Source organism: Etheostoma cragini, chromosome 19 (assembly GCF_013103735.1).
Source record: "Etheostoma cragini isolate CJK2018 chromosome 19, CSU_Ecrag_1.0, whole genome shotgun sequence".
Classification (NCBI taxonomy): Eukaryota; Metazoa; Chordata; class Actinopteri; order Perciformes; family Percidae; genus Etheostoma; species Etheostoma cragini.
Window position 1 is genome coordinate 6475409 of NC_048425.1, and position 15643 is coordinate 6491051.

At 41.2% G+C, this 15643-nt stretch overlaps 2 protein-coding genes across 3 annotated transcripts in view; one reads left to right on the forward strand and one right to left on the reverse strand.

Annotated features, from left to right (window-relative positions):
- The window catches only part of rbpjb (recombination signal binding protein for immunoglobulin kappa J region b), a 42608-nt gene extending 38861 nt beyond the window's left edge, over positions 1-3747 (forward strand). Inside the window, exon 11 of one of the 2 annotated variants that reach the window (XM_034856264.1) lies at positions 2744-3747. In XM_034856264.1, coding sequence (XP_034712155.1) covers positions 2744-3068 — 325 coding nt within the window. In that variant the 3' untranslated portion in view covers positions 3069-3747. Of the gene's footprint in view, positions 1-1029; positions 1244-2743 lie in introns of those variants that run through there. The other variant, XM_034856265.1, reaches the window with a different exon arrangement.
- Positions 3748-7003: 3256 nt separating this feature from the next.
- Positions 7004-14754, reverse strand: cckar (cholecystokinin A receptor). Its single transcript, XM_034856974.1, has 5 exons — positions 14381-14754; positions 13706-13957; positions 10686-10947; positions 9964-10091; positions 7004-9174 (listed from the first exon to the last, which is right to left on the reverse strand). The coding sequence occupies exons 1-5, from the start codon at positions 14505-14507 to the stop codon at positions 8597-8599; spliced, it is 1347 nt and encodes a 448-aa protein (XP_034712865.1). The 5' UTR covers positions 14508-14754; the 3' UTR covers positions 7004-8596.
- Positions 14755-15643: the final 889 nt, after the last annotated feature.

Sequence of the window (15643 nt, forward strand, 5' to 3'; positions counted from 1 at the left end):
CAAGTTTATTTAATATTCATAAAAGCTTTCAAAATGCTCTCTGTCAGACTTTATGCTTCAGATCCTATGAATGCGTAACGGCCTGAATTAAAACCTGTGCAGTGGTTATTTTTGACAAAACCTTTTCAAAGCCCCCTTGGAAAATGCCTCAGCTTTCCCTCTGTCATGTTGAGTTTAATAGACGGATTACATTTCTGTGTATATTATCAGTACCACCCACCAAGCACTAGTGAGTCAGAGACGATGTGGGAACATGAAAGTCCCATATGACCAGTGTCAGCGAAACAGTGGGACCTCCCTGACTGCAGTGCTTCTGACCTGCGATATCAGTGTGGCGTAATAAATAATAAGAGTCTCCGTTCTGCTGTGTAAATTTAAACTTTAGTATAATAGACTTGGGGTTAGACAATTTGTCAACCGTCAGAATGTGGCCAATGTTGCAAATCAATTACCTGCTCTGCTTTATGGGAATATTGGATCTTTTGAAACGCCTGTGGCATGGTAAAGTCCGTTTCCCCAGGTGAAGTTCAAACACACGTTTAACTTAAAGTTAAATATGTAATGAATGTAATGTTTGTCAAAGGCAATTCAGCATCAGCAATAACAGCACGTCTGTTAATATTAGCCAAAAGTCCAATCACTCCCTCAGGAATTGTAAGAGCATTCTGCCCTTTGATCAGTGTTGATTTTATTAAAGACAAGAATAGCATAATACAAAATATTACAAACTGTCATGAATTTATAATGTTTATAGAGGGTTACCGTCGGTTGCGTTACGTTACAACCCGCTACACACAGTGGGACTACTATAAAATCCACTTACTCTCACATATCACAGCAATGGGGCTTTACCAGGTTACAAACTTTACTGTCAAACTGGAAAAATAACAAATACAATGGGATTAAGTAGGCTAGTCTAAACATAACTGTGTGTTCTACATTTGTTGCAGGCTACGTATTAGCTACAGGTCCCTACAGTGTAATGTAGTTCAAGGATTACCAGAGCTTTTCACATCTTCACTTTTACAGGCCCGAGTAGCTGGAGAGATTAGCTGAAGCCAAAAAATGAATAGGAAAGCTAAGAGTGGGTTTATAGGCAGTCGTTTTGCAAAGAAAATTGAGAAAAGTGCACAGGAGGAATAGGAGGAGGGAATGAAGAAGGCAGGAGAAGACCACAGAAGGAGATGGAGAAATAAGTAAAGGAGAAGGGGAAAAGGAAGAATTGACTGTGAGGGATAGAGAGGATGCTGCAGATTCAGAGAGAGTGACCGAGGCAGGGAGCGAGCAGGAGGAAGCAGAGGAAGTTGACAGGAAGGAAGAGGGTAGGACTGCAACTCCCTGGACCACATGGTATTCATTAATTCTCCTTCCATATAAATTACATAATAAACGTATCCCTCCGTAACATAATTTTTCCTCGCTAATGTTAACATTCTGGACAAACATGGTTTTCATAATTCCCTCCAAATATATGTATTTTTATTTAAGTGCAGGGTTTGTTTCTTAGGGCCTTTTCACACCTGGAATTCCGAACGAAGGTTCAGATTAAATGTAAATGTGCTGTATTTATATAGCGCTGTATTTATATAGCGCTTTTCCAGTCTTAACAACTGCTCAAAGCGCTTTTATATCTACAGGAAACACCCCATTCACACACATTCATACGCTGTGGCCGGGGCTGCCGTACAAGGTGCCACCTGCTCATCAGATAAACACTCACACACATTCACACTCCGATGCGCAGCACCGGGGGCAACTCGGGGTTCAGTGCCTTGCCCAAGGACACTTCGACAATGACTGCAGGGGCGGGGATCGAACCACCAACCTTCCGATTGGCAGGCAGCCGCTCTACCACTGAGCCACAGCCGCCCCAGATTAAGGTTAAAGCTTTACATCCTGTCGTCATCACATACGTGAGCCGGGTCTCCCCATACTTAATAATAATAATAATAATAATAATAATAATAATAATAATAATACAATGGTTTGTAGACCACCTTCCCCGTCCTCTCATATCCTCTCTCTGGTGTCTGATTCCCCCCCCCGGCTGACTTCTGCTCTCCCCATGCTCACGCTGCTCTTTTTGTTGCGTGGTTCAGAAGCGAGACACGGGAACTTTATTTGGGTTTTAAAGAAGCAGCGGCATTTTTCCAGAGACAAACCGGAACCTACACTGTACATTTACTACCATTTAACAAGTAAACTGCTTATTTATTCTCTGCTGTGATAGCCGAGAGCTCTGAGCAAATGCACCGTCACTCTTTCTCTCACGTACAGGCTAAGCACCGAACTATTCCTTAAAGGAGCTTTCCTGGTCTTTTAACAAGGCAATAGCCTGCCAGAACCTTCTGGATTTGGTCTGAAAGTCCGAACCATCCAGCAAATGTAAACCAGACCTTGGTTCAGTTTGATCCATGCTCAGACTTCCTATTTGGGTGGACCATGGTCCGGGTGAGGTTTCACAACTGTAATTTTGGTTTGGATCAAACTGAAAAGTTTTAAAGTTCGGACCAAACGAGGTGTAAAAGCCCCCTTAGAGTCCCTCATTTGGTAAAGGGTAGTTTTCTCCATTTCATCATCAATCAACTTGTAAAGGGAATCTTTCTTAGGGGCTGCTACTAACCTTAACATAATGGGTTTAAATGCAAATTGCAAAGTGACCATTGACTTTGTATCACAGACATAATCTGCTAACGCTAACATCACACTCTGTGTTGTTTCCTTTCCACCAAACACTGTACAGGTGTGCGGAGAGCATGCTATGCGTCGTGCCCGACATCTCCGCCTTCCGCGAGGGCTGGCGCTGGGTGCGGCAGCCCGTCCAGGTGCCCGTCACGTTGGTTAGGAACGACGGCATCATCTATTCCACCACACTGACCTTCACCTACACGCCGGAGCCGGGGCCGCGGCCACACTGCAGTGCTGCCGGGGCCATCCTGCGGGCTGGAAACTCCAGCCTGCTCAGCAACAACAGCCAGGAGACCGGCCCCGTTATCTACGGCCCCAACAGCACCTCCAACGCAGGAGTTACATCCTCATCCTCCACCGCCGCAGCTGTGGTCTCCTAACGCACACAGGGGGCCACTCGATACTATATGCCTTGAGAGCAAATGTACCACAAGGTATATAAAGACTACGGGAAATAATAACATAGACTGACTCACTCTAAAGTGCTGCGTATTAATTTTGGATACAAAGAAGCGGAAATGGAAAAATTGGTGGGAGAAAGTAGCAAACGCATGGGGCAAACTGAAGGAGGATTGACATCACAACGCTGTCAGCCAACGGGAATAAGCGAGAAGCGCTCCTTGACACGCCCCCTCTCCTGTGGTTACCGTCGGGAACTGCCTATCCAGTTCTGGTGTTTGGAATGAGTGAAATTCCTGCAGGCTCAGAGCACCAGCACCTTTCTATGGCTGTAAGAATGGAAACCACCACAACAATGCATCCACCGTGTACAAACAAATCTCTTGAAAGGAAAGTATATTTTTGCTCCCAACCCCCTCCCACCACTTGTTTTTTTTTATAATTATTCCTTTTTATTTTGTGTTATTTTGCATCTATTTGTGGTTTCCCAAAGGGATCTGGATGTATTGTTGTTGGAGCGCAAGGATGCAATGGGACACACATAAAACGTGACAATAACATAGTTTTTATGGACCAAGGATCTTGTATAAGCTTTAGTAAAGGTACATTTTTCTCCATACCTTTTTTGTATTAAACATATAGTACACTTTTGTTACCAAATAGTTTCTATTCTTCCTTTGAGCTTCGGCTTTGTTTCCCCCCCTTTGAGGTCCAATATCCCAACCTGTATGTTATTGCGATCTTACTACAAATGCCTGCTTTGTCAGTCCTTTGGATTGAACATTTTTTCTTTTGATACTCTCGCTTCTTCTCTTGGGGAAAAAAATCTGAAGTTTGGGTTGTTTTTAATAGGGGAATATCCTCAGAGGGCCTATGTTTGCTCATTTGGTTTTTATGAAGTCTTTAAAAAGAAAAGCTTTAAGCAACGCCTCTGCCTTGCCTGCAATACTTTTATGTGCGCTATGTCTCCTTTGGAAAGTATACACATCAGTACATCTCACATGGAGCCATAGCAACATTAGACACTAGACTTCTGTAGTTACAAAAACAAGTCAGTTTGTCATTTTCAAACTAATGTAAGAAGCATAGTCATTGACTTAAAAGGATAGCCTTAGTACTGTATATTCTTCCTGTGTACACAGTCCAACCGCTCACATATCTAATATCCTGTATCTGTTGCTCTATTGGTCACTGTTAACGTATCATAATCTAGTCAAACTGAAAACTGCAGCTAGCTAGGTTTCTTCCAATGTGTGCTGTAGTTCTGGTGGCATTTAACTCCAGTGGTTTTCCAAAAAGATGGACACTTTTCAATTTGATGTGGCCTTACCGATAACTTCAATTACAAAAAAAAAGTACTTCTTCACCTTTTCTTATCTGCCGTTTACTCACCTCTGAAGAAGCTGTGCATAGCACAAAAACAAGCTAATGCCTCGCTTCTTACCACAGGAGCTCTGCTGTTCTGAGCTCATGACGCGGCTCCAGAATCACCTTGTCATGCAAAGCAGCCTTCTTTTTGGGGTGTTCAACTACAATAAGCCCGTTTTTTTTATTCTCATGCGGTGCCCAGCACCTTTTCACTTTTGGTACAATGTCTCACGAGCGCTGTAAGCTCTTTTCAGCCTTCTTTTAAAAAAAAAAAGAAAAAAAAAATCTCCTGTGGTTGATCTTTGCAGAAACAAGCCTGTGTACATACTCACTGTCCGAGCAGTTGCACTCATCTGTGTTCATGGCGACCGCGTCTCCTGTAGGAGTATAAAGGCCTTCTAAATGTGTATTATTGAAGATGTGCATTTCCACAACAGAACAGCAATATTGTACAGGTCATTTCATCGTTTTTGTCTACCTGAGCACTAGTTCACCAGCCAGCATATATGTGTATGTGTGTGTGACTGTCATATGTAGTTGCTGTAATGGAATATTGAGTAAGACTCTCTCCATTTCAAAGTGTGTTCCAACTGCTCTCCACCAGGATCCAAATGTCTGATAATTGTGGATAAACATTCAAAGGCAATACTTGTGATCTTAAGTATTACAGTACAACTGTATACACGTCCGGGAAAAAAAAAAAACAATACTGTAACTTGAATGTCTGCTTAATTAAGTATTTCAGAATTTTCTTACTAACAAACCCTTGAAATAGGAACAAAAAAGGACTCGCTTGCTCCCTCTTCAGTGTAAAAAAGATTAAGTTATGCCCCCATTTCGCCAACCTGGCCCACCTGTCATTAATGTTAAATGTTTTATATTGTAATATTGATATTTTTTAAATTATTGGTACAAAGTCTCCCCTTGTCTTTTGTCTAAAAGAAAAAGAAAAGTGCATTATTGCCCGTGCTGCCTAGGTTGGCCTGGGAGTGTATTTTCTTTTTTTCTTTTTTTCTTTTTAATATATAAAAAGACGCCACTTCCTGTCTGACCTGGACTCGTCGAGGAGTTGGTGCTGCAGCGGCAGTGTAGTGTCAAACCCCAATATGTGCGCTCCTTCACACTGAACTCTTACGCCGAGCTTCAGGTCGACCTGAACCCTTTACTCTGCAGGATGGAGATCACAAAATCTTAACTGTAGATTTTTAACTTGAGTGGTTTATTTTTCTTCTACTAGCTCTAAATTCAGCGAGTTTTTAACATAGCCCCTGCATTAGCATCACCCCCGTCCCCCCCCCCCCACCCCCAGCTTGGATATTTTTAGCTTTTTGTTTACATGCTGAATCACCTCTTACAGCTAACCACCCCTGGCTTCTCTACGTCTCCTCACGCGAGTCTGAACAGAGCAGCTTTGTCACATTAGCTCAAACTAATAAAGGGGGTGATGCATGCTTTTAAAAATGTGTCGCCTAGACAATCGGAGCTGGTTTATTTCTCTCTTAAAAGGATGAGAGACAGGGAGGATACAGAATGACTTGATAACACGCCTCACTCACAAAGGGGATGAACTATCAAAAGGGGTCGAAAAAAATGTTACATGCCTTCTTAAAAATGCACGCTGTACTAACTTGGCGACAAAGAGAAAACAAAAAAACGCCATCTCATTAGCGATGCTTTTACAAAATATCGTAACCGTATTCTTTCTCTTGTGTGTCTGGTCATATTTGTTTTACTCTTCCAAAAGCAGCTGTTCTTGTTTGTTTTTTTATAATGAGCTCTGAACAATGTATGTATCCTCTAATATGCCAAATGTCTTTTTATAATGTAGTTTTCATGCACTGCTAAACAAAACAGGGCAGAGTGAGAGGCAGCTTTAAACAAATTAAAAAAAAAAAAAAGAGAGGAGTGTGGAGCCCTTCTCTGTCGCACTCAGCCTTACTTCTCCTTAATACTATTTGGCTGTTTGCACTACAGAACGCTAACCTTTCTTTTTCTCTCCCACATTTCATTCTCACTCTTTACCGCTCATGTTTATGTGTGTACATCAGGAGTTTTCCCCCTCCCTTTAGTTTTTAACATGCAGCCTGTTATGCTTAGCTTTGCTACAGTTGGATCACTTTTTTTTTGTCATTTTCCCCTCCTGTCCTTCTCCATGTCCTTTCACTCTCACTGTATCTGTGTATTATTCTAGTAAATGGTAAGCAGAGGTGTCATTGTGGTAGTATACTCAGTGCTCAAAGGGTTGCTGATGGTAGAAACCTGTGCCGTTTGTAACATTTAGCAATAACGTCAAAACAAAGGGGACGTTTTTTTTGATAACATACATTAGTTTTGTTTTTGTACATATTGCAGCTCCAGATCATGCTCAAATCTGTATGTCATTAAAAGAAGAAAAAAAAACTAGAAAAAAACTTGCAATATTGGCATAAAAATGAGAAATAAAAAAAGTGATATAAAATCTCACTCTGTGTTATGTTTTTAATGGTCATCAGAAGCGTAAGCATGAATTTTTTTTTTTTCTCAACACATTACTCCAAATAAGTCCGGTTTTAGCAGGAAAAAATGAATAACATAGACGTGTACATCTTCAGTCACAGCATCTCCCAGACCTTTAGCAATCTATCAAGTCTACGTGGAGCTCTTATTCTTGGGAATAAGTCCCAGCAGATTCCACTTTTTCTTTCCACCACTTGTCTGGGTCCTAATGTCCTCTGTACTTTAAACCCACTTTTATTAAAGCCGTTAAAAGCTGCCCCCAGCCTTTGCAGATGCATTTGCACACCGGGCGCTCGAGGTCTTTATATAGTCAGTCAGACGTTGGTTATTTGAAGATGGCTTGTGTGTCCGTACATTACCAAAAGAACACAACACAGTCCCTAGAAACAATTTCAGATGTATATCAACCTTTTAAAATCACTGCTTACATTCAATTATGTGCAAGTGTAACTTGCCCTCCATGTAATTAGGCACATTATCATGCAAAAAACTAAACACTTAAACAAATAACAAAAATCTCCATTAATGCATCAAACCCTCAAGTAAGGATTTATACAACAATATTAACATTGCAACATATTGATACAGTAAAATAAAATGGTCAACAACAACAAAATGAGAATAAGTTGCTACATACACTCTGTACGCTTTATTTAACAGTGTAAATTAGTGGAAATCAGGTTGGTAAGGCCGGGAATTCGCTTTGAAGAGGAGAGGATACAGGTGTTCATAGTCCCACTAAATGATAAGGCCTCTCCCGTTCTAGTAAACAGTACAACCCCTTTAGACACACACACACACACACACACACACACACACACACAGTGGGTCAAGGACAAAAGCAGAACTGTGCGCTGGAGGACTGTTTCGAAGCTGCTGATTACAGTTGCGTTGCCGTGTGACAGGCAGTCGCTGCTGAAGCTGACAAAAATAAGCCTGTTTAAAATATAAGTCGTTTTTTTTTTATGTTTTAGCCGATCGCCTACAATTCATATATACTGCTGACTATTTTGTGATAAAAATTCATTTTACATGTATTTTCCCATCTTCTAGGCAATTGTAATTAACATTTTATTCAATTTAGCTGGTTTCACAACCGGTAAGTAAGAAAATATATAATTTTTTTGTAATTTGAACGAACTAATCCCGTCGTCTAATCCTTCTGCCATGGAACGGGATTTAGATATTTCTCACCTGGTGCACATAGTTCAAAACAATTAACCGTATGGAAAGACTATTTTGTCTCTGTAATGTGTTTAAAGAGGGTTTATGGAGAGTGGCAATGAGATTAATTGGCAATGTGCTTTGTATAAACACTCCGTTGTTATGTCAGACTTGAGGCCCTTCAAGGCTTTATATGATCAGGCATTAGTCAGCCATCCAGGACACCGCAAGCTTGTGGGACACATCTGGCAGTGTTGATCTGCTTTGAAAGCACTGAATCTACTCTGCTGCTCCACAGTCATTACCTATTGTACGCCATGTCACACTTCAATCTAAAGCAGCCTATTTGCTCATAAACTAGTCCTATGAGCACTGTGAGGGCTTTACGTTAAAACACAGCAGATTCCCTCCAGGTGTTTGCACTCAGGCCAGAGCTCGCACACATACTCATCAATACGGTTTAAGTCATGTCACTCCAGGCTTATGCACGGATGCCAGTGTAGGTGAAGCGTGTGCTGCCTCCGCTTGGTTGGGTATGACCATTCAGCTCGGTGGTCTTTGGCCCTGCTCTTAATCTGGCCACTTCCCCTTTAGCCACCCCACTTCCAGCTGACCTCCCCAAGCCGCCGTTCCCTCCACTGCTCCTCCTTAAGCAGCTGCAACAGGTGAACGTGGCCAGCATGCCCTGGCGGAAGCGCTTGTTCATGAAGCAGTAAATGATGGGGTTGACGCAGGCCGAGGTGTAGGACAGCAGGTGGATGAAGGAGATGGGCGCCCCGGTCAGGCGGTAGGCCGAGCGCCGGTCGAAAGCCTGCCACGCGTTGACCACAAAGACGGGAGTCCAGCACAGGAAAAAAAGGAAGACAATGACCAGGAGCATGCGGATCACGCGCTTCTTGGCCATCAGGTTGGCTTTAGAGCTGCTGCTGGACACACGGCCCGCCATGGGCTTGCTGCTGGAGGGGCCTGTACTCAACGTGATACTCTTCTTTTTAGATGGCTGCAGGTAACAGCCATCACTGTCACCGGGCTTGATGCTTCCAGTGCTGGATTGTCTTTCTGCCAGAGAAGAAAAATTGTGGAAAATAAGACTGGCGTGTAAGAGTGCAGCAGTATAAAAATATGCAGGACATGACCAGGAAAGTTGGGGTCATTTCTGCCACTTAAGAGCCACAAATGGGAGCCTTTCCTAAAAGACAGGGCTGCATTTCCAAACAATTAGCAGGGAAATGAGCATATTATACATCAAGTTATAGAATAAATATAGTGATATCCAGTATTTTCTTAATGTCAAATCAGGAAAAACGCTAATTTCACAGCAAATGGAAGGATTTTCTGTGTAGCCAATCCTCACACAGCTAATTTTTTCTTGCCAAAAACCTTTTTTTTTTTCTTCCAGAAACTATCAAAATACAGTAAAAAAACAGAATTTTTCACTGGGGGCCATGTTTCATTTCCTTTGAGTATCTGGGACATGGGCCAATGGGTCAATCCGCAGCTATAGTCAAAAGAAATGCACGTTTTGTTCCTGTTTGTATAATGTTTGCTAAAATCTACAGTGCCCACCCGTCGCTGTTTTGGTACTTATTCAGCATTGTTGTTTAAACATGGAACAATATAATTCTGATGCATTTTGCAAGATTTACATTTTTAGTAGAAGCCAGTTAGCTTGGGGCTAAATGCCACATATGAATATGGGCAGTCCTAAAGTATTGAGACTGTTTTTGCTTTTGTTTTTTTCATGGAATTTATTTACCGTTGGAAAAATATAGAACAATGCCAGTCCGACCCTTAAAAGGAAAGTGTTGCTTTTGATCACTTGTTGCTCGCTTTGTTTGATTTTCATACCTCTGCTAGATTTTCTGCTGGACATCTCAAACGTGATGCCGCGGAAGAGCTCCAGGCAAATGAGTCCGTAGGCTGTCATCATGACGATCCCGGGGATTAGGAAGAGCAGCAGCAGCAGAGACACATACCTGCAAGGGACACGTAGGAGTAGGAGTGAGTAGATGCAAAGGAGCAGGCAGTGTATCTTATTTTAATCAACACCAGAGTCTAAATGCTTTGCTAATATTACAGTCCCCTGCCTTTGAGTCTGGACTAATACCATCATGATAACATGACTGTTTATATTGTATTTAATGTGTAATAACACTTGTATATTTTCTACATTGTTCACATTTTTGGAGAAAAAAGAATTATTTTGATTTTTCATTTGGTCCCGAAAAGAACTTTGGTCATCCCTTTTTTCATATGTGCTCTGTAAATAATTTAACCGGACTATTTGACTTTATTATTTCAAATGGTGTGCTTTATATTGAAGGGTAAGATCTGAGTCATGACAGAAGATCCCCAAGTGGTCGTCTCTCACCAGCAGCGCCAGACTGAGAAAATCAACGCTGAGCGTGTCTGAGTGTGAAGAAACCGCGCTGGGAAAGTAAAGGTGCCATACTCCCTTAATTAACAATACAATAGAATGAATGCCTTTTATTGGAACTATGCACATGTACAATGAGATTAGAAGCAAGTTTTTTCCCAGTGTCAATATGTACGTCATGTAGAGTGTGTACCACGACTGCTGGATGACGTCATTAGGCCACACCAGGCGGCACATGTGCCCGGTGCTGTTGTTGATGCGGGTGAAGGGCTTGAGGGTGCTGGAGATGGGGTACGGCAGCATCAGGACGAAGGACGCCACCCAGGTGGCAGTGATGACTTTGGCGGCGTGAGATTTGGTTTGCCACGTCCTGGAGGTCAGCGGGTTGCAAATGGCGCTGTAGCGCTCCAGGGAGATGGCCACCAAGTTGAATGTCGAGACACTCACCGAGACACCTGCACAAATCAGAAAATAACAAAACAGATGACAAGCTTTTTAGTTTTAGCGCTAGTTTGTTAAAAAAAAAGTCAGCCTGGCCATATCTGATCATGCAGTGGCTTGAGAAAGTTTACACACCCCTGCTGAAGTTGATTAAAAAGTGGAATAAAAAAACGTATTTATGAAATTGATCTTATTGCCTTAATAAAAATAAAAAATAAGGAAAATCCAACCTTTTAAGGACACCAGTTTTCTTAGTGAATGAATAATGTATTGTAGATAAACAACCTTAAAATACAGGAGGCACAAATATACACACCCCTATGTTAAATTCCCTTAGAGACAGGCACATTTTTATTATAAGCATGGGGAATTTTCCATAACTTTCCTTAATCTCTCAATGTAAATCCAACCATCTATCAGGCTAACTGAAACACCATGCCAATCTCTATGTATGGTGAAGAGTGTGTGATGATATGGGGTAAGTTTAGTTCCAAAGGCCAAGGGAACTTTATCAGGATGCATAGTATCCTGATCCTTGAAATAACTGGCCTTTAAAAATAAAAATGTGCCTGCCTCTATGGGAATTTAACATAAGAGTGTGTATACTTATACACTTTTAATTAAGGCATTAAGATCAATTTCCAAAAGATGTTTTTTTATTCCTCTTTTTAATCAACTTTAGCATGGGTGTGTAAACTTCCCCTAAGCCACTGTAGAAGTCATTTTTGAAAATTTGGAATAGTTTGACATTTTGGAAATACGAGTTAGATGAGAAGACTGATATTATCATGTCTGAACTGTAAATGTGAAGTTTCAGCCAGAAGACGGTCAGCTTATCTTAGCATAAAGATTGGAAATAGCTCTCTCCAAAGGTACAAACAACGCTGTAGCTCTCATCAATCTCTCAGCAAGAAAGCTAATGAAGTGCTTTTCTCAAAATGTCAAACTATTCCTTTAATTTACTCCCCCCCCCCCCGCCATGGCCCACATGTCACCTTGTTTACTTCAGTGCCTGTGATGCTATGGCACGTTCATTTGACGTCCCATTAAATGTTACTGCTGAGCAGCCACAGAGCACATCCTGCACTGCCTGTTACAGCGTTAACACACTCAGCAGCAATAACAAGAAGAACTATAAATACATTTAAATGATCGTGGTGTTCAACACGAGAGTAGCGACAAATAAAAACATAAACACTGGGACAAATGAGGTAATAACTGTGGATGACAGCACTCTGATCTCACTAAATGGAGCAACAGGAAGTAAGTAGTGAATGAAAATCTAAATCAAATTTCCTAGCGGACCTGTAATTAGATGAGAATGAAATATTAGTAAAGGTGCGCCATCTGTAGGTAATGACGGCACACTATTACAAAGCTCCCAACAAAGTCTTTCTGAAAGGTTCAATAAAAGGATTCTGGAATTGGTTACATTTCACTTGGAGGTATCCACATAAGGATGACATGACACTTTCATGAACATTATAAACAAGTCATGAACGTTTATGACATAATGCTTCTTTTAGTATGTCATTCAGTTTTCTCATTACAAGTTATGAATTAGGGTTCATGTACCATGATAGTGTCATGTCACTCTTATGTAGATTCCTTTAATTAAAGTGTTACGCTGGAATTTATCAAAATCAGAAAGCAAATTTAAGCCAAAAGAGAGTTGATTCACATCCTTGATGTCACTGACTGTCTGTGGCCTCTGCTGTTGATCGTAATGGATGTAATTTAACTTAGGAATTGGCATAAAAATTTACGAGTAATCAGTTTAAATTTTGTGCTTGAAAAAAAAACCACATTTTTGAGTTTAACGTGGACTTTAAAGGTGCTCTAAGCAATGTCACACGTGCCCAAAAGGAGGGAGGGCGAGCTAGTTTGTTTTGTTCGAGAACACTTTAAATGTCAACAAGAACTAACGTCACCCAACATCGCTTAGAGCACCTTTAAAGTTCCGTTGATAATGGCCCCAAACTGACTGAGATTTGTGCAGATTGAATTCGTCATTTCCAATTGGTTTTATTACCCATGTCAACAATGAACTTTTTTTTTTATTGTGACTCTGATTATAGACGATGTAATTATTCATGGGGGTGAACCTACTTTAGAATAAAACAGGAAACAACAGCATTGTTGCACAGTAAAACTCTGTGGTGAATACAGTAGCAATAAAAACTGCTAATATAGCTTCAGGTAAATCCACACTTTCTGACAAATTGGTTCCTTTTTTACTTTAGAGCTGGTTTAGCTCATGTTTAACTCATTAAAGCACCAGGAGCATGTGAGCTAGGAAAGGAACGTTGTGCAGGACATGGCCTAAGATGACTTCAATTATCATCTATTAGTTCAAAATACAGTCAGCAGTGCAATAATAACACACATTATTAATGCACAATGTATTTTTGCATTGGGCACAACAGAAATGGATTTGAATTAGAAGGCAGCAGAGCATCAGTGCAAAACTAACTACACATTCAAATCAAACTTGGTTGCAACAGTTGAACTAATTTGGCAAATTCTCTATTTGTTAGTCATTGGCACAGTTGTTGTCAATGATCAATTGAGCTATCACAATACTCTTTGCATCTGGATTTCTACAACGTTTGGGTGGGTCGCACATTATGTAGAGACAATTGTCATGAAAGTTCGTAAAAAGGTATAACTTCATTGCAAAGGAAGATTTAAGACCACAAAATGACACGAATTAAGATGCATCACAATTCAAAGACAACCAACAAAAAAACTCGACATCATTATTCTACTCACCCATGAAGTACATGACCAGCTTGCACATGCCGGTGCCAAAGACAAAGTTTCTCATGAGGTTGGGGATGAGGGTGAAGGGGATGCAAACCAGAGAAACCATCAGGTCGCTGATGGCCAGAGACAGCAGAAACAGGTTGGTGACGGTCCTCATGCGCCTGTTCCTCACCAGGACAGCGACGATGAGGCTGTTACCCAGGACGCTGAGGAGGAAGATGAGGCTGTAGAGGACGATCCGCACCGTCTGGTTGATGTCTGAGAGGAGTGGCAGACACATGGGTACACACTCATAAAGTCTGGGCATGTCATACTTAACATTTTAGACTCACCCTCTCTCTCTCTGTCTTCCATTTACACCCTAAATAATTGTTTGTATTCCTATCTAGTGACGCATGTCCGGTCAGTATCTCTTGGAGTGTCACCATAACAAGCCTTAATGGATGTTATCCACATAAATGTACACGCTTTATTAATCTAGAGCACACTTTATTAGCTCTGTGAAGTCCCTGAGCCGTATGCGTAATGCGCACTGACGCAAAACATGCCCATGGCAGTCGCTCTTTTGGCACCAACTAGAGACAGTGGGTTGCATTTCTAAAACAATTAACATAGTCATTTCATGAATACCATTATCTATTATTGGACAATATGTTCTACAGCATGCGACATTTACTGTACCTTGAGGTTCGGGTGAAGGTTCTTGCTCGCTCTCGCACTCCGAAATGTTCTTGATCCCAAAATTGCATAAAATCTTGTTCAGGTCAGTTGAATTCATGAGCATGTCGTGTATTGTAAACGTCTCCATTTCGCTTTCTCTCCTGTAGCCTCAAGTCAAATCAGTCATAAGAACAGCATTCGTCATGCTCTCGCAAAAAAAGAAAAAAGAATAAAGGATGAGTTTGAATGCAATCGTAGCTATATTTGCTTTAAGCCAATTTTAAAAAGAAAGAAATAAGAAAAAAGAATAACATTGCTCTTTACAAGTTTCCGTGCGCTCCCAGTCTGGTGCGCTGCGCTCCACTCCTGCTCAGCATTTCCAGCTTCTGACAAAGTGTGCGACGGGTCGTAGTCTTGAGTGCTCAGCCCGCCTTCAGGGTCCGTGCAAGTCAGCATCTCCTTTTTTTCTTCTTTTTTTTCTTTTTTATAAACGTAACACTGAGTCGTAAATCATTGCAATAATCGTCTAGGTAGCCTAATACAGTGGCTTATCTGCATTGGGCATTCTTCTTGCTTCTTTATTAATACCTCTAATATATCTAATTTCCCGGATAATTTATAAGTGAGGAAATACTGAAGCCAAAAATTCAAGGTGCATAACTGGAATAACTTAATTTAAAAAGTCAGATGTCCGGGGCTAGGAGGGTTCTGTGCTTCATCTACTGTGGGCTATCTGTGTCCATGCTTCCTCACATTTCAAAGCATGCTACTGAGCGTGGCATTTCATGTGAACATGTCAGCAGCAATATGGAAGCTCGTTGACTCGTGCTGTAATTGGTGTGATGGATGGAGAGATGCTCTGTCATTAGTCTATAGGGCCCAAACAACAACGCCATTGCCAGTGGAATCAGTCCCATGTTGCGCTTTAGGGGCCATTGGCTTACTCCGTGCAAGAGACAAGAAATTAATAGCACATAATTGTTATTATGAACTGAAAGCCTTGGCAGTGAAGCTATTCAAGAAACAGGTGACATTTTTGAAGGCTGTTGTTTATCTAATGGTACAAGAGATAAGTGGCTCTTAGTGACACAAGAATGTCCTTGTCACAATGGTTCAATTCAAGCAGTCTTTGGACATCACTGTGGAATTAGTATGAAAACACTATTTTAACAACTTAACTGCATTTGCCAGGGTGGGAACACAAGCACACCCTGTAATTACTCTACCAAACTACCAATAAGTGTCCTTTTGGAGTAATTTCCACAAAAATGCACATGTGGAATT

Excerpts from the sequence above, each read along its gene's own strand:
- cckar (XM_034856974.1), bottom strand. The coding sequence starts at position 14,507 with ATGGAGACGTTTACAATACACGACATGCTCATGAATTCAACTGACCTG. Across the intron at positions 13,958-14,380 it reads ACCTTCACCCGAACCTCAAG|ACATCAACCAGACGGTGCGG; the intron begins GTACAGTAAATG and ends CACTCCTCTCAG. Across the intron at positions 10,948-13,705 it reads GCTGGTCATGTACTTCATGG|GTGTCTCGGTGAGTGTCTCG; the intron begins GTGAGTAGAATA and ends TGATTTGTGCAG.